This window comes from Pseudoliparis swirei, chromosome 21, assembly GCF_029220125.1.
Source record: "Pseudoliparis swirei isolate HS2019 ecotype Mariana Trench chromosome 21, NWPU_hadal_v1, whole genome shotgun sequence".
Taxonomy (NCBI): Eukaryota; Metazoa; Chordata; class Actinopteri; order Perciformes; family Liparidae; genus Pseudoliparis; species Pseudoliparis swirei.
The window spans coordinates 17,040,583-17,062,811 of record NC_079408.1 but is presented as its reverse complement, the minus strand read 5'-3'; the positions used below and the strand labels follow the sequence as shown (position 1 = coordinate 17,062,811).

Below are 22,229 nucleotides of genomic sequence, written 5' to 3'. Positions count from 1 at the left end.
CCGCATACCTTAGCTTCTTGCGCTCGTAGGCCTCCTCCACCGCACTCTCCCAGGGCACCGTGAGCTTGACGATATAAACCTGCTTGAGTGAGGCCGACCAAAGCACAAGGTCTGGTCGCAGATTTGTTGTTGCTATTTCTGCTGGAAAGCGGAGCTTCTGGCCTAGGTCTGCCAGCATCTTCCAGTCCCGTGCCCCACTTAGCTGTCCAGTTTCTGGTCTTGAGGTGGTGAGAGTGACTTGGCCCCCGCCCTTCCGGACAAATGTTGTTGCTGGCCTACGAGATGGTGGAGGAAGGGCATTGACGCTCATCCGTCGATTCTCCAGCACAGCCGCAAGAAACTGTAGCACCTGGTTGTGCCGCCAGGTAGGGATGGGTATCGTTTTTTTTCTTTTTCCGATACCGGTGCCTAAACGGTGCCTGAACCGATACTTTTTTTTTTTTAACGCACAATGAGGACATTAAAAACCTCTTTGGCCATATTCCCTGTAGAAGCCGTTATCATGGAGCACTGACAAACAACGGATATCAGACTGTTAACATACACAATATATGTTCTCCATTATATGATGTGATATGTATCGTCATGTGCAGCCCTTATAGGGTTAATCCTGTCACTGTGTTGATGGGCAAAGAGAACAACCAATCAGAGGGACTGAAGATGACACGTGACAAATAAAGTTTTGCTTCTGACAGTGGCAGCGAGAGTTACACTGAAACAAAGTGATGCCCCACGGTTTTTATTCCTCCGTCATTATATTCCCGGTAACACCGGGTATACAGCCGGGACCGCTGGACATCAACACATCTGCTAGCAGACTGTCACGCTCGTAGCTCGTAGCTAGCGCTAGCTACGAGCTAGCTTAAACATGGTTATAATGGCTAATTTGTTATTTCTTGGCCTACTTTTATGAATGCAAGACTTGCAATCAACGTTCCGGTACTAATCTGAGTTCAGGCTGCTCTTTTATTCATCTGTCTCCACGTGTTCAGGGGGACCGGTGACTGTCTCCCCGTCCTGCTGTGGGTTTTTTACCTTAAAGATAAAGCCCCGCGAGTTCAATTATCAGACCAACTCCAATGACCACAGATGACAGACTCGGGCTCGTAGTTTTACTTGCTGCCAAGGAGAATGCCTGAGCTGTGCCTCTGCACGTCTCCAAAACACTCTGGCTCAATTCTCCCCCGACAGTCCTTTTATTGAAGCAAGTGGTTATACAAAACAGGATGAGGTCTCTTATCAGTATGAGCTTTATATGACCCTGAGTCCTGTGTGGTGTGGGTTAGGGTGAGTTATGTGGGGAGACCTGAAATAAAACCTTGTTCCTGTGTCTGCTCATTAACCAGATGTGACCCTGGAACCTTTTGCTCTCAGGGTGACCGGTATAGAATAAATAACACAGCAATAATATGATTGTAATTATTAATCTTCTTCTAATAATTACAACCCCGAGGAGTAAACAATAATTCATAGGGCGTACATTCTTTAATACAAATTGAAAACACATGCCAGGACTCAAGTCTCACGCATTGAGCGTGAGACTCACGCATTTCGGTCTCAACTCACGCACTCCCGCCACACATTGTATTTCTCACGCTGAAAAAACTCTCGGCTATATAATGTTTGAACGTGCCACAGCGCGCAAACATGAGCCGCGCTGTCCTCACCATGGAGGAATCAAGCGCTCCCCTGGAGTTCTGCTGTGAGGAGCCACTTATCAGCCAATCAAAAAAAAGAAATTGGCTACACAATAGCCAATCAGAAAAAAACCTGTATCTGTTGTATCTGGGTAAGATTTAATCCAGCAACCAATGAAAATAAAGCATCCTGGAATTGCGTGCGACTGACTGATATCCGAAAAATTCATGTAATTTGCATGCAAAATAGGTCTACCCGAACCAGCGGACACAAAATTCAACCCGCGGCAACACTTCAAAAGTAGCCCAATTCCGCGGGAAAACCGCGGACCTGGCAACACTGTCGACACGGGTTCACGTAGTCACACACGGCGCATGCCTCCGCTGTCAAACTTAAATATGAGAGGCTATCGTAACCTGCTGACAGTCCACCAGGATGTGCTTTAGTGTAGCTGGAGTCGGGCAGAGGGAGCATGTGGGGTCTTCTCCGTACCACTGGCTAAGATTCTTGGGAGACGGCAGTACATCATAAGTGGCCCTGATGGTGAAGCTAGCCTTAAATGCCTCCATCTCCCACAGCTCCTGCCAGGAGATCTTGCTCTTCTCCACTCACTCCCAAGTCATCCACTGCCCTTGCCTTGCCTGTGAAACAGCTTTTGCACACCTTGCTGACGTACCTCCTGGACCACCAGCTTGCGTCTCTGGAACGGAGTAGCCTTGTTCCAGGCCGGTGTCCTTGCTCCGGCTCCAAGACCACTCCTCCCGTGCTGCACTCGGCCCACGATGTCCCTGTGCTTGAGTGCTGCCTTTGCCTGCTTGGCTGCTTCCAGTGGGGTCCACTTCCTCCCAGTAGCCAGGATGGGTGCAGCTTGGGCTCCAAATGGATCACTATAATCCAATAGCATCATCTCCAGTCTAACTTTGGCGCATTTATACGCCTCTGCTAGACTGGAAATGGGCAGTTCTAATACTCCTTTGCCATAGAGCCCTATACTGCTGAGGCACCTGGGAAGCCCAAGCTACTTCCTTGCATATGAGCTGACCAGCCTCTCCAGCTTTTCCACCTTTGAGATCGGGACTTCATACATGGTAAGTGGCCATAAGAGGCGTGGAAAGAGCCCAAACTGCATACACCAGAACTTCAACTTGCCAGGTAGTGCGGTTCTGTCGATGTTCTACAGGGACCCTGAAGAAGTCAAAGGCGGTCCAAAGGAGGTTGTGAGGGACTGAGCCAAAGGTGTTGGCGAGATCCAGGAACACCACGTGAAGATCCGTTCCCTCTGTCTTGGCAACTTTGATCTGATGCCAGATGATACTCGCATGTTCCAGACAACCAGAGAAGCCAGAGATGCCTGCTTTCTGGATTGGTGTGTCAATCAGATGGTTTCTTTGCAGGTATCCTGCCAGCCTGTGAGCAACCACACTGAAGAATATCTTTCCCTCGATGTTTAGGAGGCTGATCTGGAGGATGATTTAATGCATTTTGTTTATATATATATATATATATATATATATATATAATGCATTGTATTTTTTGTACCCCCTGTGAAATATTTTTTCAGCCAAGAAAAAAGCATTATATATATATATATATATATATATACAATGCATTTTGTTTTTGGCAATATATGTGCATTATACATGTATAATGCATTTTGTTTTTGGCTGAAAAAATATTTCACAGGGGTTACATCACCGATTTAAATTCATTGGTTATCATCTGGTTTATGCTTCCAGATAAGTCTCAGTCCGCCATCTACTGGTTATGCGCCAAACGACACCTTCAAGTACTTTTATTTTGAAGGCACCAACCGGAAAACGTACTCTAAATCCCCGGTTTTGGCATGTCAGATTGAGCCAGTCGTCCAGGGGAGTGCCAGCCAGCACGTCTTGACTGTTGGTGTGGATGTGAGAGGAAGTCCGATGTGTTAACAAGTCTTACCGGTGCAGCAGCATCCATCTGACGGCACTGCCCGGGGCTACGGCTGCGTCCTAACTGGCTAGCTAGCTAGCTCACCTCAAACCCTGCCGACTTGGCCAGTTTAAGGCGGTTTAACGGACACACGGTCAGGGGAAAGCGGGGCCTCCCGGCTACTACGACTCGCTCCACAGCTGCCGGTTTATTTCTCGGAGCCACATCCTGCTGCGATGGGTGAGTAGACCACGAGCAACCAGCTAGCTCACAACTGTTCCTACAACTTAACGCATGTTAACCCGTAGGAACGTGTCGCGTCGCAGCAGCCGTGGCCGGCGGGTGGTGTGTGTGTGGTGGGTGTCGTGCATCACGTAGTAACCTCGCAGTTATCTGCTGAATGACTCTAATGCTCGTTAGTCGTGTGAAAAGCGGAGCGTAGCAAAATCATGTTTGTGTGCGCGCGCAGGTGCGCGTGCGGGTCTGCTCCAGTGCCCGGGTGGGGTAGCTTCCCTTGGCTCTGACTCCGCGATGCATTGGCTTGGCCCCACGCTCCCTCTCGGCGTGATGCCGCGGGGGTTCGAGGTGGCTCCCAGGTCCCGGTCGCCACATGAAATGTGCGTCCATTGAAATGTCTGTGGGTGATGTGGGTGGAGCCCTCCATCCCCACAGCTGTTATGCAAGAGGATCCAGCAGCCCACTACTGCACTGCTCTGACACTGGGTGCTGGTGTTTCTATGTATGTGTGTATCCACAGTATGAATATCTCTTTAATAACATGCTGTAGCTCTCCATCTATCACATTTAAAAACAACCAGTTCCCACATGTGGCGTCCCTGGACATTCAATTCAGTTTATTTATTATAGCCCAACATAAAAAATTACAAACTCCCCTCAGGGGGCTTTACAATTTGTACACATACAACATCCCTGACCTTTAACCTCACATCGGATCAGGAAAAACTAAAAAAATCCCTTTCACGGAGGAAAAGGTAAGAACCCTTACAGAGAGCAACAGAGGAGGGTCCCTCTCCAGGATGGACAGAAGAATAGATGTCATGGGACCAGATGAACAGCGCTACAGACTTACAACACATTTATTGACTATGACATAATGTATGAATAGGCATCGACATGAGGTGGTTCATGAAGTCTAATCCCAGGCTGGACCCCTATTTTGTCATGCTATCAGGCATCTATCATGGAGGATGGCTTGGTTGTGCAGTGCACGAGCAACCGGCAGGAGAAGAAAAAAACAGGTCACTGCTCGAGTGTCTGCAATCCTTATGCAACTTCCCATCACTCGATTTGATGGCACAATGCTCCCTGTTATTCCAGCACCTCTTAGCAATTTTAGATAATTAAAATGAATTGTATTCTTTATTGACGGTCGATGCAATAGACGGTAAAGTAGTGCGTCAGCCTCTCGAGTAATTGGAGTGCGTTCTGGACCAAACCCGACACGTCGGTCCTCATCGCATTCTGCTGAGTGGACCGTAAGGCAGCGAGTAATTATGCATCCAAAAACAGAGTAATATAGACTCAGTGCATAAGCATCACTCTAGGTCATATAACACATACTGATTGTAAGATCTTTGTCACCATATGTAATGTTTATGTAACTCTGTAGCGCTGTTCATCTGGTCACATGACATCTATTGTTCATCTGGTCACATGACCTCTATTGTTCATCTGGTCACATGACATCTATTGTTCATCTGGTCTCATGACATCTATTGTTCATCTGGTCACATGACATCTATTGTTCATCTGGTCACGTGACATCTATTGTTCATCTGGTCACATGACATCTATTGTTCATCTGGTCACATGACCTCTATTGTTCATCTGGTCACATGACATCTATTGTTCATCTGGTCACATGACCTCTATTGTTCATCTGGTCACATGACATCTATTGTTCATCTGGTCACATGACATCTATTGTTCATCTGGTCACATGACATCTATTGTTCATCTGGTCACATGACATCTATTGTTCATCTGGTCACATGACATCTATTGTTCATCTGGTCACATGACATCTATTGTTAATCTGGTCACATGACATCTATTGTTCATCTGGTCACATGACATCTATTGTTCATCTGGTCACATGACATCTATTGTTCACCTGGTCACATGACATCTATTTTTCATCTAGTCACATGACATCTATTGTTCATCTGGTCACATGACATCTATTGTTCACCTGGTCACATGACATCTATTGTTCATCTGGTCACATGACCTCTATTGTTCATCTGGTCACATGACATCTATTGTTCATCTAGTCACATGACATCTATTGTTCATCTGGTCTCATGACATCTATTGTTCATCTGGTCACATGACATCTATTGTTCATCTGGTCACATGACATCTATTGTTCATCTGGTCACATGACATCTATTGTTCATCTGGTCACATGACATCGAATGTTCATCTGGTCACATGACATCTATTGTTCATCTGGTCACATGACATCGAATGTTCATCTGGTCACATGACATCTATTGATCATCTGGTCACATGACATCTATTGTTCATCTGGTCACATGACATCTACTGTTCATCTGGTCTCATGACATCTATTGTTCATCTGGTCTCATGACATCTAGTGTTCATCTGGTCACATGACATCTGTTGATCATCTGGTCACATGACATCTATTGATCATCTGGTCACATGACATCTATTGATCATCTGGTCACATGACATCTATTGTTCATCTGGTCACATGACATCTATTGTTCATCTGGTCACATGACATCTGTTGTTCATCTGGTCACATGACATCTATTGTTCATCTGGTCACATGACATCTATTGTTTATCTGGTCTCATGGCATCTATTGTTCATCTGGTCACATGACATCTATTGTTTATCTGGTCACATGACATCTATTGTTCATCTGGTCACATGACATCTATTGTTCATCTGGTCACATGACATCTATTGTTCATCTGGTCACATGACATCGATTGTTCATCTGGTCACATGACATCTATTGTTCATCTGGTCACATGACATCTACTGTTCATCTGGTCACATGACATCTATTGTTCATCTGGTCACATGACATCTATTGTTCATCTGGTCACATGACATCTATTGTTCATCTGGTCACATGACATCTATTGTTCATCTGGTCACATGACATCTATTGTTCATCTGGTCACATGACATCTATTGTTCATCTGGTCACATGACATCTATTGTTCATCTGGTCACATGACATCTATTGTTCATCTGGTCACATGACATCTATTGTTCATCTGGTCACATGACATCTATTGTTCATCTGGTCACATGACATCTATTGTTCATCTGGTCACATGACATCTATTGTTCATCTGGTCACATGACATCTATTGTTCATCTGGTCACATGACATCTATTGTTCATCTGGTCACATGACATCTATTGTTCATCTGGTCACATGACATCTATTGTTCATCTGGTCACATGACATCTATTGTTCATCTGGTCACATTCATCTGATCACATGACATCTATTGTTCATCTGGTCACATGACATCTATTGTTCATCTGGTCACATGACATCTACTTGTTCATCTGGTCACATGACATCTATTGTTCATCTGGTCACATGACATCTACTGTTCATCTGGTCACATGACATCTATTGTTCATCTGGTCACATGACATCTATTGTTCATCTGGTCACATGACATCTATTGTTCATCTGGTCACATGACATCTACTGTTCATCTGGTCACATGACATCTACTGTTCATCTGGTCACATGACATCTATTGTTCATCTGGTCACATGACATCTATTGTTCATCTGGTCACATGACATCTATTGTTCATCTGGTCACATGACATCTATTGTTCATCTGGTCACATGACATCTATTGTTCATCTGGTCACATGACATCTATTGTTCATCTGGTCACATGACATCTATTGTTCATCTGGTCACATGACATCTATTGTTCATCTGGTCTGACATCTATTGTTCATCTGGTCACATGACATCTATTGTTCATCTGGTCACATGACATCTATTGTTCATCTGGTCACATGACATCTATTGTTCATCTGGTCACATGACATCTATTGTTCAACTGGTCACATGGCATCTACTGTTCATCTGGTCACATGACATCTATTGTTCATCTGGTCACATGACATCTATTGTTCATCTGGTCACAAGACATCTATTGTTCATCTGGTCACAAGACATCTATTGTTCATCTGGTCACATGACATCTATTGTTCATCTGGTCACATGGCATCTGTTGTTCATCTGGTCACATGACATCTGTTGATCTGGTCACATGACATCTATTGTTCATCTGGTCACATGACATCTATTGTTCATCTGGTCACATGACATCTATTGTTCATCTGGTCACAAGACATCTATTGTTCATCTGGTCACAAGACATCTATTGTTCATCTGGTCACATGACATCTATTGTTCATCTGGTCACATGACATCTATTGTTCATCTGGTCACATGACATCTATTGTTCATCTGGTCACATGACATCTATTGTTCATCTGGTCTCATGACATCTATTGTTCATCTGGTCACATGACATCTATTGTTCATCTGGTCACATGACATCTATTGTTCATCTAGTCACATGACATCTATTGTTCATCTAGTCACATGACATCTATTGTTCTGTCCATCCTGGAGAGGGATCCTCCTCTGTTGTTCTCCTGAAGGTTTCTTACCTTTTTCCCCCTGAAAGGGTTTTTTCTATTTTTTGGGGAGTTGTTCCTGATCCGATGTGAGGTCATAGGTCATATGTGTACAGATTGTAAAGCCCTCGGAGGATAATTTGTGATTTTGGGCCTTCTTTAAGTATCTGTGGATAACATTGCGGACAGTGTCTCAGATTGATGTCTTGTAGTCCTCATAATTGAGTGAAGAGAAGAAGAGCAGCGTATGGCTCGACCGTCAATGGTCAAAGTGTGAGAGAGGGCGAGTGCAATCACTGGCACCGACAACTCAGTGGCAAGTCTGCGGCAAGTGCCGCTAGGTGTCTGTACAGCGACGACTCGGTGGCGTGTTTGCGACGAGTCGCCGGCAGCAACACTCAAGTACCAGGACAGCAGCAAGCGAACGACACTCGCGAGAAGCTGTGGATGGAACAACCATTGTTGTTACGACAGATCAGCTGCCGTTAATCAGTTTTATGATCATAGAATGGAGGAGCTGTGGGTTTTTTCTTTTGTCATTGCCTAAGTGTACAAATAGATAGATCATGTCTTTTTTTAGACTTACTTACAATATGCAATACGATATTGCTGTACAATACTGCTGTACTATATTGAATATTGTTTTGCTACTACTACGTTGTACTTCGTAATATATTACACTTATATACCATGATATGTATAATGTACCCGCCTTGCTTTAATAATAAAAAAATATATAAATAATTTTTTAACCATGTCATACTGTTATACCTCCATGAAATTCTACTTTGAGGAGATGCCACTGTTAGTCTAAAGTTTAAGCACTGGCACTCAGTGGCACTTGCCAGCAGGTGCCGCAACTAGTCAAAAGGTGCCGCAGCTAGTCAAAAGGGGCCACAGCTAGTCAAAAGGGGCCACAGCTAGTCAAAAGGGGCCACAGCTAGTCAAAAGGTGCCACAGCTAGTCAAAAGGGGCCACAGCTAGTCAAAGGGGCCACAGCTAGTCAAAAGGTGCCACAGCTAGTCAAAAGGGGCCACAGCTAGTCAAAAGGGGCCACAGCTAGTCAAAAGGTGCCACAGCTAGTCAAAAGGGGCCACAGCTAGTCAAAAGGGGCCACAGCTAGTCAAAAGGTGCCACAGCTAGTCAAAAGGTGCCACAGCTAGTCAAAAGGGGCCACAGCTAGTCAAAAGGTGCCACAGCTAGTCAAAAGGTGCCACAGCTAGTCAAAAGGGGCCACAGCTAGTCAAAAGGGGCCAGCAGACGGAGGGTCGGCCAGGCGCGTCTGCGGCATGTCTGCGCAGACGTGACGAGTCTGCGACGACTCAGTGGCAAGCTCCATTAAAGTGCCCGGACAGCGGAATAAATCACTTTTATGATCACAGAATGGAGGAGCTGCGGTTTAGCTAGATAGATAGATAGCTAAAATAGCTAGCTAGATACACAGATGGACAGATAGATATATAATTAGTGTCTTTTTGTAGACTTACTTACAATATGCAATAAGATAGTGCTGTACATTACTGCTGTACTATATTGAATATTGTTTTGCTTCTACTACGTTTCACTTCGTAATATATACAACTTTAGACTAACAGTGGCATCTCCTCAGAGTAGAGTATGATCGTGGGGGTATAAGAGGCCTATGATCATGGTAAAAAACAAATCTTTTTTTATTATTATTATTAAAAATGGCGGTTACATTATACATATGGTATACAAGTATAATATTCAGCATTGTAGCATTCTATTTATTGTGAAGCATTATTTATGAAATGAATTATTCTTAACAACATTGGTTTTGTATTGTAAGTATTTAAAATTAAAATACATAAAATACACTTAATTTAAATTGAGTATATTAAAATTGTTTGATTGCCAGTGCAGGGGATTTCAGATATGTATGGAACACATCTGCATCATTCTTTTTCTGGAACTCTTGGGGAAATCTATATCCAGGACTTCAAATAATCAGAAATGTACTTTTTTAACATACAAAAGTCTGACTTATTTTTATAAACTCTTCCTTGGTCCAGTAAAAATGTTTTAATTTTAGCATAATTCAAGCTAAATCTCAGAAACGATCTATAAAGATACAAAATCAGTTAATTGTTTACCTTTATTTGTTAGTGTATGATTTGTACGACATCTTATTTTGAAAAATGGATGTTGTTTCACGTGAAGCCTTCCGCTAACTTTATCAAAACCCTGCGATCGAATGCGTTTACCATCAACATCAGTCTCTAGGGGCTCAGACATGTGAGAGTCGGCTGAGTTGACCCAGAGATTCAACTCGGGGGACGGGGACGCCGCTCGGTGCGTGAGGATCCCCTCTGACCTCTGACCTCTGCCGGCCCTCGCCGGGCGCATCGTCTCCGTTGCGGTGCGCCGTGATTGAAACGTCTCTGATAGTTCTCACAGATTTTATGTCATCTGATCGGCCAAGTTTGATCGGCCGTTTTGAGAATGCGATCAAAATCGATAATGGGAATATTGGCCGATATGGATCTGCGCCGATCAGATCGGTGCATCCCTACTAGCTAGATACACTAGCTTTTACTAGTAGAGTCCTCTTGGTGATTGACGGGTCACTGCCATGCTGCATGATGGATGGAACTCAAGGCTTCAAAACCACAGTCTTTAAACCAATGGGTGATGTCATGGTAACTCCACCCACTTCTTATACACAGTCTATGGACCGGTTCTGGTTCTGACAAAGCGATATTTAAATATCACTTCAAATATAAAAATGTATATTTATTTGGGGTGCAGGCTTTGTTGTTTGTCATTCCTATTTTTTTAAATGTAAAATAGTGGGTGGTTCCCAATGAGATGTCCATCGTCAGTCGGCCATTACTGGTTGCTTGTGCTGTTCATTGTGTTCCTGCAGCAGTTTCACCGTTAAATACACTCGGCAACCTCATTAAATATTACTTCAATTAAATATCGCTTTGAATTGGACTAGGATGGATTTTTCTAAAGGGGTGAGATGGCAGTATATCGATATCAAATACAAAGTCCTGAATGTCATCCAATAGAATTGTCCATCCTCTCACTACTTATTGTGTTGGACCCTCTCCAGCACACACTGCGCAGGTTGACGATCCAACGCAGTGCTCCTATTTACGTCTCCATGACAACAAAGGTGCGTGCGGATGTGGTCATCGGTACTTCGCTGCATTTATGATAGAAAGGCACAAATCAACATAAAAGTATTTTATTCTTATTGTGATTGACTTATTTAGTACTTTAAATTAAGAAAATTAAATTAAATTTCCCAATTAGTTTGGAAAATTGTTTTACGTTCAGAGTTTTTTTTATATCACTGTTTATCTTCTATTTTTTTCAAACACTGCAGATTTGGAATGATTCAGGATTAAATAAAACAAATTAATTAACTTTCATTATCTTTTATTAATTCAATATGAGTAACTAAGAGAAGAGATGTTTCAACTGGAGGGTTACATCTTCCAGCCCTGCAAAGAGAGGGCTGTTGTAATGGATGTCCACGTAGAGCACTTGACTGGCCTCTCCTCCCTCAGACGCCATCACACCAGCTCAGGTTGGTTGTAGAGTTTCGCTGTGTTGGTGGTGAATGTCGTCTCTGGGTTTAAAGTGTCCAACATTGAGAAAGCTCTGGTCCTCAATCACTTGAGTAGTGACCCAAATCCTTTAAAAATTTAGTCATCTACTTCCTGTTTCACTTCACCATTTTCTAGTTGGGCAGAAGAAGAAGAAATGAAACGCATCAGCTTTAATCAGGCGGTTGGATTGTATTCATATTCGGCTGCTGGAGCTCCGCCCCCTCACCAAATGCCGCTCGTAGTTCGCCTAGTGTAGAATGTTACCAAGACGGAGACCCTTTCCCCCCACCTCTAGTTGACTCTCCTTCCTGTGACTCATGCAGACTCATAAGTATAACGTCGTGCACCATATTTCTCTCTCAAGCCTCTCCGAGCCAAATGAGCTGTTTTGGGGGCGGGGCTTAAAGAGACGGGCGCTAAAACAAAGGGTGAATACAGGTATATTTAGACTGCATGAGAACAATAAGGTGTTTTCTTAACATGAAAGCACGTAAAGGCCCCCTGATGTCTCCCAGCCTTTGTTAACTGAACATCTCTGTTTTCAGACAACCTAACTGACGCCCTGGAGAAGCTGAAGCTGGCGTCCACAGACGGCGCCACTGACGGCGTGGAGAGCTGCCTGGACTGCCTGCTGAAAGCACTCGCCAACAACAGTGAGTAGAGCCCACTTCACACCCAGTGTGGTGATCCATCGCCTCCTTTCTGAGACCCCCATGAAGGTCTCTGAAGTCTGCCCACTGTCTGTCTTATTAGAATGTAGGACCCTCAGATAAATGTGGTCAGTTACTCACTTGATAAATTATATCAAGCCAACATTGAACTTGACAGAAATTTTACTCCAAATTCTGTCTGTACTGCTGCAACGAGCCACGCCTGCCACTCAACCAATCAGAGAACAGCATGAAATGAGGAAGAAATTCACGTGAAGACGCCACACTGGTGTCTGAGCTGAACAACATTTACAACAACATACAAGACCGTAGTCTCGACCTACATGCTAACGCATGTTTACCATGTTCATTATGCTCACATTTACTAATAATCAATAAACCCAAAGTACATCTGAGGCTGAGAGGACTGTCAGTAGTTGTGCAGGTATTTGTTCAAAAAGCAAAGTCATGGATGTCTGAACCAGATTCTTCCCCTCACCCCCCTCCACTGTGGCCAATGCCTTCAGATTATCTTCCTTACGCTCTACCTCTGCTCTTCAGGCACTGATTGGACGATCTGAAATGCATTGAATATTTTGCAGTGTGATTGCGACCGAGATGTAATCGCAGCCATCTTGCAGAGTGCGACACAATAAATCTGCAAGATCACTGACTTGTGATGTCCCTCCTTCGGATAATGATCCTTCTTCTCTTTGTGACCATCGTCGGTATTGGCAATATATTGGTTGATATTAGCTTTTTTCCCTGCTATATAGGTTTTGGTATATGTCCATGACATAGTTTGCTTATCAGAGCAATGACAAATAAATGTTACACTATCAAAATAGTGTGTCTTCGACATGGATATTGTTTACAATTCTTAAAACACACACATTTTAATTGATGTTTGTTCTTTGTTGATTGGTAATGTATCGTTATCAGATTTATTTCACTTCGCATTATCAGCTTCCTAAATTGATTGTCGTCCTAGCTCCATATGCATATATGTATGCAAGAGTGAGCACGTTGTACATAAACGTATTGGTTTAATTCTTTTATTTTCATATTCTAGTAATAAGTTAGTTATTCAGGCCTGCACCACTCTGACATGTTCCACAGCAAAAGGTGTTCTGGCTCTGTTCCTTATCTTTCTGAAGCTTGCATTAAAGAAACATTTGGATGTTTTGAAGTGTGGTAAACGTTAACTTTTGGTTCAGATTTCGGCAGAAAATATTCAAAGTAGTGTTCAAGCTCGATGTTTTTAGGGGTTTGATACATTGTGCTGCTGCCCACTGTAATACACTGACAATGGAGAAGCATACCAAACCTTTCATGGAAATGAATTCTCTTTATTTCTCCTGCAGACACCGAGGCCAGTGTGAAGATCCAGGAGATGGGCATCCTCCTCCTGCTCCCCACCCTGCTCAGTCCCCAGTCCTCCTGCACCCCCAAAGTAGCCAACATCATCGCTGAGGTGGCCAAAAATGGTGAGGTTTCGTTTTCCACGCTCGTCCACCCAGGAACACCCAGACATCCTGTTCCTCCATTCGTCCTCTAACGCTCATCCTTTTTGTTTTTCACCAAGAATACATGACTGGGTCATGTCAGTCATGGATATTGCAGAATATTTCCATGGATTCACATATTATAATAATGCTTAAACAATAGCATGCTTGATCGACAGGCCATTCCAGAGCTCGGCCGTCACCCACCGTGAGGACTGGAGTGTTGCATAACTGCAGCGTCGCAGAGCCTCAGTTATCCACGACTCCTTTGCTCTTAAAGTGGGAACAGAAAGGTTGGGATAATGAGTGTCTTTTTTAGCAGCTACTGATTAGGCTGCTGCTCCCCAGCAGCGTGCCAAGCTCGGCAACCCACTGGCATTTTATCTGTCACGGCTTCCGGAAAATGCCTGCGAGCGAACCAAGAAGTGGCGGTGTGGGCTCGAGACGACTCCCCCTGTCGTCTGACAGTCTGAAGAGAGGTGATGGTTTAAAGGGATTCATTAGCATGAGACAGAAGCAGAGCATCGAGGCTCATCCCCTCACGGCGATGCAACACGAGTTCCCAAATGGATATGTGCTCAGTGTGGTGACACACAGAGCATGTTAAACTGCCTCTTGTCAGTGAATCCTCGTTCTTTGTCTCCCTCATGTGTCCCTGGTGTTGAAGCACCCCAGAGCCGGTAGCCGTCAGGACGCTCCGGTCAGGTGATGCGTATCTGAAGCCTCCTTCACCAGTAACATCTGGATTTAGCCTTCAGTTGGAAAGGTTACAATGTGCATTCATTCCAGTAACTAGTAACTGTAGCATCCGCTTAGTCCGGGGTCGGGTCTCGGGGGCAGCAGACCCAGCAGGCTGACCCAGACTCCCCTCTCACCTGCAACACTCTCCAGCTCATTCTGGGGGATCCCGAGGCGTTCAGTCTACCCGGGGTCTCCTCTCAATTGGACGTGCCTGGAAAACCTCTAACTGTAGCAGTCCCGCATATTTATTCGCTGCAGCTCTGATTGGCAGTGAAGGAAAGCGGCTGCAAAACACTGTTTAGAAGCTGAGAAAAATCTCAATTCTGGGCTACATTTAGACAACGTTCGCCCCTTTGTATTGGCTGTTTCTAACGGACGCTTTCATCTACGCTCCGTTGAAGAAGCAGTCATGTTAACTTGTTTCACCAAGGTATCTAGATCCCGTCAGGGTTCATACGGTCATGGGAAACCTGGAAAATCATGGAATTCAAAAATAGTTATCTCCAGGCCTGGAAACAAATTAAATTCCAATAGTTTTGGGAAAGTCATGTACATTTTTACATCTACGCAGTTTGATTAAAAGAATAAACATTTTTATAAATATTTATTCTTTAATCAAACTACTGTCTCATTCATTTGTGTCATTTAAGGTTGTGTATACACTGAGATTTCACAAAATATTTGGTCATGGAAATCTGGTTTAAAGTCCTGGAAACCCTTTGGTCAACTTGTGTATGAACCCTGTTAACCTCTAGCAGTTTGCCTCTTACCGTTTGAACCTTTTCAGGTGATTCCCTGGACTTTAACATTTCAATAACAAGTGTAAACATGGGTGTTCTAAAACTTTTGAGCGGTAGTGTAGGTTTTTGAGGACGCACACAATAACTTCAGCTTTGATTGAAACTTCTCGAGTGGATTCTTCTTAACGCAGCTGCAGAGGGAACGAGCCGTGTCCGGAACAATGTACTCATTGATCATACGAGTTTTGGATCATGACATTTTACCTTTCTTCATTTGTTCAAGGCACTGCATATCTTGATCATGTGATCACTACATGTACTACTATGAGTAAAGTTATAGCAGACATGTGAGTAATATAGCAGTTTGACGCCCGTAACTTCCTGGAGCAGGTTTAATCTGAGACCGTTTCACACTGACCTCCCCCCCCCCCCCTCCCCTTCCCAGAGTTCATGAGGAGCCCCTGCGTTGCAGCCGGGCTCATCCCTCCTCTGATTCAGCTGCTGCACTCCGACAACCAGGAGGTGCTGCTGCAGACGGGCCGGGCGCTGGGCAACATCTGTTACGACAGCCGTAAGTAGGAGTCTGCTTTGCACGAGGAACATTGAACCCCTCTTGAGCCATCGCACAGGAAGTTAGTCATAAAACATATATCTGCTTTTGGAAGCTTTGACATTGAATCCGGTGTCACACCCCTTTAACCGAGTGGTGGCTTTGCATGGACCACACACCACTCTTACTGCTTCTACGTCTAAGCAAACTTGTATTTTCTTAAATTCTTTTCCGTTAGCTTCATAAAATAGACATTCTGGACACTCAGTATGAACTGAACAATTTGTAGAATTAGTCATAATGACAGAAACTAAACCAAATATTGAGCCTCCAAGATGCCTTTTCTAATGACATTTTCAATTATTTTGTAAAGTAACCTGTTGAGTTAATTCCATTTATTCATAAATCGCGTGATATACATTAGAATGTGGAATTTAGTTTGCTTTGAATACAATTTTTTTTCATCATGCCTAAGAAATCTGGTTACGATTTCAGTTGGCAGGAATTTATCGAATAAAAGGCCCATCATAATTTAAATCATAATCTATTGATCACCTCCTGAGTGGGGTGTTGGCACCTTTTCTGAATGACCTCGTTTACCTCTGAGCCCGATGTTCTTACCATGATTATCATTTCCAGACTGAAGAAATGTCTGTAGATTAGGATTAACTGTACCTTCAAGCAACAGATCCACTTCATATGCAAGTCATCTTTAAACAGATGCAGTTACAATGTGACCTGTGCAGTTCAGTGTGTTTCCATTGTTCTTTTCAACTAAACGGCTTCACAATACATGAAGGAGGTAACAATATTATTGGACATGCATGATGGCATATCTTAATGCAAACAAAGTTAAGAACCATTTGGTTATTATTTTCTTGAGGTTGGGATGAATGGATTGGGTTCATGGAAAATATAGTTTAGAATTTGAGATCTACGTGTGATCACAACACCGTGTGGCCGGTTGTTTAGTGAAGAGCAAATATCACGTTTATGTGACAATAATACTGATTTGTGCTCCAATAACTTCCATGAGTGACAGGAACAGAGGAGTATTTGAGGAGCAGCAGCCTTAAAGCCTGAGTTTACGGCCGGCTTTAGAGGCTTTAATTACAGCTGCCACTTGTGCTGCATAGTTGGTCCTCTTGTTGAGAAGCTGTGATCTGTGGAATCCGGGGGGAGGTGACATTTCTTTGAGAGTTTGGGGGGCAAAGGTTTTATCAGAGAAGCACTGGGAGAGAGTAGAGACACAGCTTAATGAAACACACGCCATATTGCTTTAGTGGAATGAGATCATTGGCAGTTCAACGTGATGACAGGTCTGTGGACACATGTACGCAAACAGTGTAAACAACATCATGGAGAATCATAGTCAACAATGAGCTCACCATGCCTTCTGATGAGCTCTCACATGCAGCACTGCACACATGTTTATTTGTATAATATATATATATAGTAGGGCTGGGCACGTTAACGCGTTAATCTTGCGTTAACGCATCAATTAATTAACGCCGACAATTATTTTATCGCGCGTTAACGCAGGTTTTATTATTTATTTTATTATTGTAAAAGTGTGTTGCTCACAGGCTTTTATTTTGTAAAAGTCTGCTACTGCTTGCTGCAGAGCCGGAAAATAAAGTCATTCGCGGTTTAACAAACATGGAGAATCTCAACAAATGACGGCAGGTATGAGACGCCCTCAAAACACACGTCACACGGAGAATACACGAGTTATATGAAAAGGAGAGGACTGCAAAGCGACAGCTTCACAACGTGCTGTTGCTCTCATGGGGACGACTGGACATCGGGTGACCAGACGTCCTCTTTCCCCGGACATGTCCTGCTTTTGAGACCTAAAAAATGTGTCCGGCAGGGATTCCAAAAACGTCGGGATTTTGCTTCGTCGGATATTTGTGTTTCTCTGGGTTTTCATAAACTAGTATTTACCCCTTACACGTTTTGGAAATGGTATCTCCCTTACGTTCCACCTTCCTGCGTGAGCTGACAGAATAGAGAACAGTCATTGGTCGACCGATCTCAGGGTTGCCAGATACACGATAATTATCCTCCAAATACAACCATTTTGAGCCTTTGGTACGATACTTCACCATCTCCAACCTGGCAACACTGAGCACCTTGCCGCCTCCACTAGTTCATTGTTGTTTGTGCTATAAACTCCTCCCAGCGCCGCCGCTCCCATAGCGCACTACGCGCTGTGCGGAGGGCACCACGTCCTGAGGGGGCTCCACAAAATAGGCAACTAAATAATCCTCATAGTTATAATAATTCTAATGCCGATATTATTTCAGTCTAGAAATATTAGGCACCTTTTAGGCATGTATATCACAAAACAGGCAGAACAAGAGATGTGTTTAATCTAAGCCCCCCACCCCGAGATGAAGTGTCCTCTTTTTCACAAACTCAAATCTGGTCACCCTACTGGACATCACTCGGTGACCACAATGACCTCGGAGTTACTGAGCATTATATTGATGAGAAGTGGGTGCTGCATTCACATACCCTGACTGATGAACACAGAGGAGAGACATTCTGCTGACACTTTACTGAAGTTGCACAGCAGTGGAATGTGTCAAATAAAGTCACCACACTGAGCACAGATAGAGCACCAAATATGATCGCTGCTGCGAGACAACTGCCTTTTGATCATGTCCCTGCTTCGCTCAGTCTCCAGCGCTCTGTCACAGTGTCTCTGCATAACAGCGTTGGACAATGTCCTGACAGATTTTATGGCACTTTAGTTCATATGGCAGAACATTTAAAATAAGTGTCAAGTTCTAGGAATTGACAAACTGCACTGAAAGTGTTTTCTGGTGTCTCACTCTAACAGGGACAACACATGTTATGGCACTTTCATTCATATGGCAGAACATTTCAAATAGAAGTGCGCTATACACTACTTTTGAATTAATTATTGGATTTTGCGAATACAAATGCGGTTAATCAGGGAAATCATGCGATTAATCGCGATTCAAAATTTTAATCGTTGCCCAGCCCTAATATATAGATATATATAAACAGTACGATAAGTTTGATACATTTACAAGACATCACACGGTCTTGATTCAGTCAGTTAGTAGCAAACATGACGTCGCAGGAAAATTCGACACATCAATATAGTATGGGTGCTTTTGCCAAACCCCCCCGAAAAGTTAACAGTTAAATACGCTCGACAATTTAATGCAGTATAAGAATTCTTTAACTAATTTTTTAAAAAGAAAAATCTAATTCAATATAGCGATCACACAACGCAAAACCAAAAATGAGCTACTCCGAGTTCCACGTGTCCATCGACACCACCTTGGGAGCGTTTAAAAACGCAGATATATCGGTTTGCTTTTCACGGACATGTTGGATGCTCTCTGCCGGCTGGTGGGAGTGAGCTCACCTTTGTGCATCGGGGGCGGAGCCACGCCACGCACCATACCACGTAGAAGAAATGACCGTTGTGTGTGTGTGTGTGTGTGTCCTTCATCCACCATGAAGAACTAACCACTAGTTCTTCTTTATACTTGTTGAGGACGTCCCACAAACATCTGAACATGTAACGCCCTCGTGTTTGGGTTCATAACATTAATATATTTATAGATGACATCACCCGTAGGCTCACACAGCTCAGTGACTTACACCTCTACGTCTGAATAACTGTCTCTTCCAGCTCCATCAGAGCAGCAGTTAGATTCACCAACGGAGAAGCAGCTCCACGCTGATTGGCTTTCGCAACTCGCCGTCGGGCAAATCTTTCGCCAAAGTTAAAATATTTCATCTTGAGGCAAATTCACGTCATTTGCAACCATGGCGTCTGTCCGTTGACTTTGCGTATGGGATCTACTTGTGTTAAAACTCCACAAACACTTTTGGTGTGAGCGCAGCATGAGCTGCAATAAAATAATAATAATTAGTAAACAGCTTTATGTTGCCACACATATTTTGAATGTCTTCTCTCCTCAGTTTGCATTCATTTGTATATGTTGTACTGCTTACTTAACATTGCTTTCATGTGTATATTTTCAGATTGTGGATATTTTTACTTGCTCCTTGTGGTTGTGGTTGATGTGTGTCATGGCCTCTTTGTTTTGCAGATGAGGGCAGGAGTGCCGTTGACCTGGCAGGAGGGGCTCAGATAGTAGCTGAACACATTAAGTCCCTCTACCAAAATACTGAGCCGGAAAATGAGAAGCTCTTGACTGTCTTTTGTGGCATGCTGATGAACTATAGCAATGATAATGGTAATGACCATCTTCCCCAAGAGCAACTGTTCACTAATATCCACTAATCAGCGGATGTTCTCTTTCTTATACGCAGACGATGTTGCCTCTTTTGTTTCTCATTTTGGTTGCACTGAACATTCTATGCTTTCCCGTTTTGGACTCACCCCTCTCCTGGTCTTTTCTACCATGCCGTCTGTTGCTTTTCCAACTCCATCTTTGAGGTAATCTGCCGTTATTAATATTTGCAGTCAGCTTTCCTAGTCGCAGTACTTTTGCTCCCTTCTTCCTCGCTGCAGTAAGTTTTAAATTGTAAACGTAGACTCATTAGCTAGTTCCTCACCCAGCTCCTCTAGGGTTGGCCACACACGTCCACCACTTCAGTTCAATTCGCATCAGCAGGGCCGTGGCAGGAGGCAACAGGTGTGAAGTCACAAAGACTCTGGGGAAGAAGCAGAGTAAATAAAGTGTGATGGAGAGATGTACATTCCTCCAAAAGGAGAAGAGGAGAGAGGTGCTCAGTGTATCCTAACGTCCCCCAGCAGCCTCTCGGCCTATAGCAGCATCTCTAGGTCTGGACCAGGTGAACCTGGTTCAGCCCGAACTATAAGACTATCAAGAGGAAAGTCTTCAGTCTCCTCTACATGAGGTGCGGACTGAACTATAGAGTGGATTGCCATTAAATGTTGGGACGTTTGTGGTTCCCATATTATGTATCCTAATGACTTTCCATTTAGCTTTGCCATGAGGTCGATGTTTAAAGTGAAATATCTTTCTACAGCGATCACTGTTGGATGCATTGCCATGTGTGTCGTGTAATTAGCAAATGTTATCATGCTAAACTCCAATGGCATGAACTGTGAGTGTGAACATTATCATCTCCACAGCTACTCATTAGCATTGTGACTGTAATGCTGACTAATGCATTTTGATTGGCTTTAGACTATTTGTTCTGATCATGTGCAGTTCAACAAATGAGTTGCAGCATGTTCGTCAGCGAGTCAGGCCAGCTGTCACCCCGCTCTCCTGTCTTTGTGCTAAGCCACACGCTCACTCCTGCTCTTTGAAAGAAAACCAAGAAGCTTATTGACAAAAAGGCTGCCCTGTTCCTTTTAGTTGCGGGGCCTTTTTAATTCTCATTAAAAGGTCTGGCAATGTGTACATTGTTTTAGAAAGTAAAGGTGCACTCTCAGATTTAATGTTCCCATGCTTTCTAATGGTGCAGTTTATCCTGCAGTTTACATAGTACACGTGTCTCTATATGCACGAAGTATCTGCGCTACTTTCCTTGGGCTTTCTGTGGGATTTACGATAACTTCCACTGTGTCCCTGCTTCCATCTTTCTGGACTCCGCTACAGTGTGTGTGTGTGTGTGTGTGACACCGGAGCAGGAATCTGATTTGAGGGATCAGACCTCCTGCCAACTGTCGGATGTGTTTGTGTTGTGCTAACAGGGTGAACGGGTTTCTTCTGCAGCTTTCAGCATCCAAAATGTAAAAGTTTAATTGATTCTAGTCAAACCAGACCAGTACTTGATATTTGCAGCTGATATAGTTGCAGTATTTGAAAAGCATATTGGTCATTATTTGTATTAAAAGTGGCTAATTTATTTTATTTTAGAGCATTAATAGAGCAATAAATTAGTTTACAGTTTGCGGTCGTGGCTAATAACAGCGTTGAGTGTCACACCGTTGTTACGTGACTGTAGCGCCGCCCTCTGGCTCCCATCAGTTTAATACCAAGACAAGTTCATCGGTTGAGGCGCACGAAAGAAAACAATGTAATCTGGACCCGAACGTCGCAAACCAACGCTCTGCAAGTGGTCACTGGTGGTGCTGTTAGCGTTCTAGCTGCCAGCCCTCAGTCAGTTCTGGGTCTCTGGGTCACACCAGTGCTATTTAGTACCAGTAGCATCTCCCAGAAGCCTCATGCTTCCTTCCCCTCCCCCTGTTTGTGTTGTCTACCTTAAGTCAAGTGCATTTGTGAAACCTAATATCATATTTAA

The 22,229-nt window shown here is 43.7% G+C and overlaps 1 protein-coding gene across 3 annotated transcripts in view; it reads left to right on the top strand.

Annotated features, from left to right (window-relative positions):
• Nucleotides 1–3,495: 3,495 nt before the first annotated feature.
• rap1gds1 (RAP1, GTP-GDP dissociation stimulator 1) overlaps nt 3,496–22,229 on the top strand; it is a 34,818-nt gene continuing 16,084 nt past the window's right edge. The window contains exons 1-5 of one of the 3 annotated variants that reach the window (XM_056442291.1): nt 3,496–3,789; nt 12,358–12,465; nt 13,827–13,949; nt 15,894–16,019; nt 20,099–20,245. In XM_056442291.1, coding sequence (XP_056298266.1) covers nt 3,786–3,789; nt 12,358–12,465; nt 13,827–13,949; nt 15,894–16,019; nt 20,099–20,245 — 508 coding nt within the window. In that variant the 5' untranslated portion in view covers nt 3,496–3,785. Of the gene's footprint in view, nt 3,790–12,357; nt 12,466–13,826; nt 13,950–14,230; nt 14,734–15,731; nt 15,796–15,893; nt 16,020–20,098; nt 20,246–22,229 lie in introns of those variants that run through there. The other 2 variants (XM_056442292.1, XM_056442293.1) reach the window with 2 other exon arrangements.